The 1,010-nt window shown below is 63.2% G+C and overlaps 1 protein-coding gene across 1 annotated transcript in view; it reads right to left on the bottom strand.

The window, feature by feature from the left end:
* Positions 1-877, bottom strand: part of LOC119592824 (rootletin-like) — a 148,678-nt gene extending 147,801 nt beyond the window's left edge. The window contains exon 1 of the mRNA XM_037941730.1: positions 155-877. Within this exon, the coding sequence (XP_037797658.1) occupies positions 155-805 (651 nt within the window). The 5' untranslated portion in view covers positions 806-877. The remainder of the gene's footprint in view (positions 1-154) is intronic.
* Between the last annotated feature and the right edge of the window lie 133 nt (positions 878-1,010).

The following is a 1,010-nucleotide window of genomic DNA, read 5'->3' as shown; positions in this document are numbered from 1 at the left end:
GGCTTGGTGGATGTGTGATTACCAATTTTCAAAATGAATCTGCTGCGTTTCTGCTTTCCGTTTACATTCCTGAATTACAAGGGTTGATACACGGCCCACATAACATAATGCATAACTCATCTTATCCTCATGACAACCGCCGCATATACTGTACCTGAGGCGAGGCGTCCCTCATGGCTGAGCTGGGCTGCTTGGCAGAGACCCAGGGGCCTCGTTGCACCACGTCCCCGCTCGGCCCCACCGTCAGATACTGGAAACCAGTCCTCGTCGAGGCCCTTTCGTCCAGCTGACGGCGGAAGAGCCTCCTGAGACGGGCGCTGGTGGTCTCGCACTCGTCCTCCTCACTAGAGTCTTTGCACTCCGCCACAGCTCCCCCGGTCGCGATGCTCTTCTCGAATTTCCTGGTAAGTTTCCGCACCTTCCCCGTGAGAACCCTTCTGGCGAAGGGCACGGGAGGGCGAAAAAACCTCGGGGGCAAACTGGGCGCCGCTTCCGCTTCGTGAGCCACCGACTCGGAGGAAGTGGAAACGGTGGAGAGGCGCTCTGGCCTCTTCCTAAAGCCCCGCGCCCCGAACAGGTAGAGGTGCGCGATGTCCGACGACTTGCGGAACTGCGGCCTCGTGGGGCTGCGCTGGGCCGCCGCCACGGGCACGCGGGGGCTGCCGTCGAGGGGCAGGCTGTCTCCGCCCTCCTGGCTCATGTCCAGCCTCGGCGTGTACGCGTCAATGTTCCCCGTGGGCGGCGGTGTCCCCGGGGGCGAGTCCTTGAACCGGGCGTCCCCCGGGGCCCTGGGGGTGTCCAGCATCAAAATCTGCTCCTCCAGCTCATCGAGGGTGATCGACCTCTTCTTGTCCGGCACAGAGAGCCTCGGGGAGCGGAACCTAGCGGCGGCCGAGCTACCCGGCGTGGCCACGTCAGCCACCGCTGGGGGGAGCGTTCCTGCGCGGATAAACTGATCCTGGTGAACCTCTACCTTCACGGCCGTCGTGCTCGACGTCCTGGGCGGGATG

The sequence above is a fragment of the Penaeus monodon genome, chromosome 31 (genome assembly GCF_015228065.2).
Source record: "Penaeus monodon isolate SGIC_2016 chromosome 31, NSTDA_Pmon_1, whole genome shotgun sequence".
In the NCBI taxonomy this organism is placed as follows: Eukaryota; Metazoa; Arthropoda; class Malacostraca; order Decapoda; family Penaeidae; genus Penaeus; species Penaeus monodon.
Note: the sequence above shows the minus strand (reverse complement) of the source record. Positions and strands in the feature narration are given on the sequence as shown.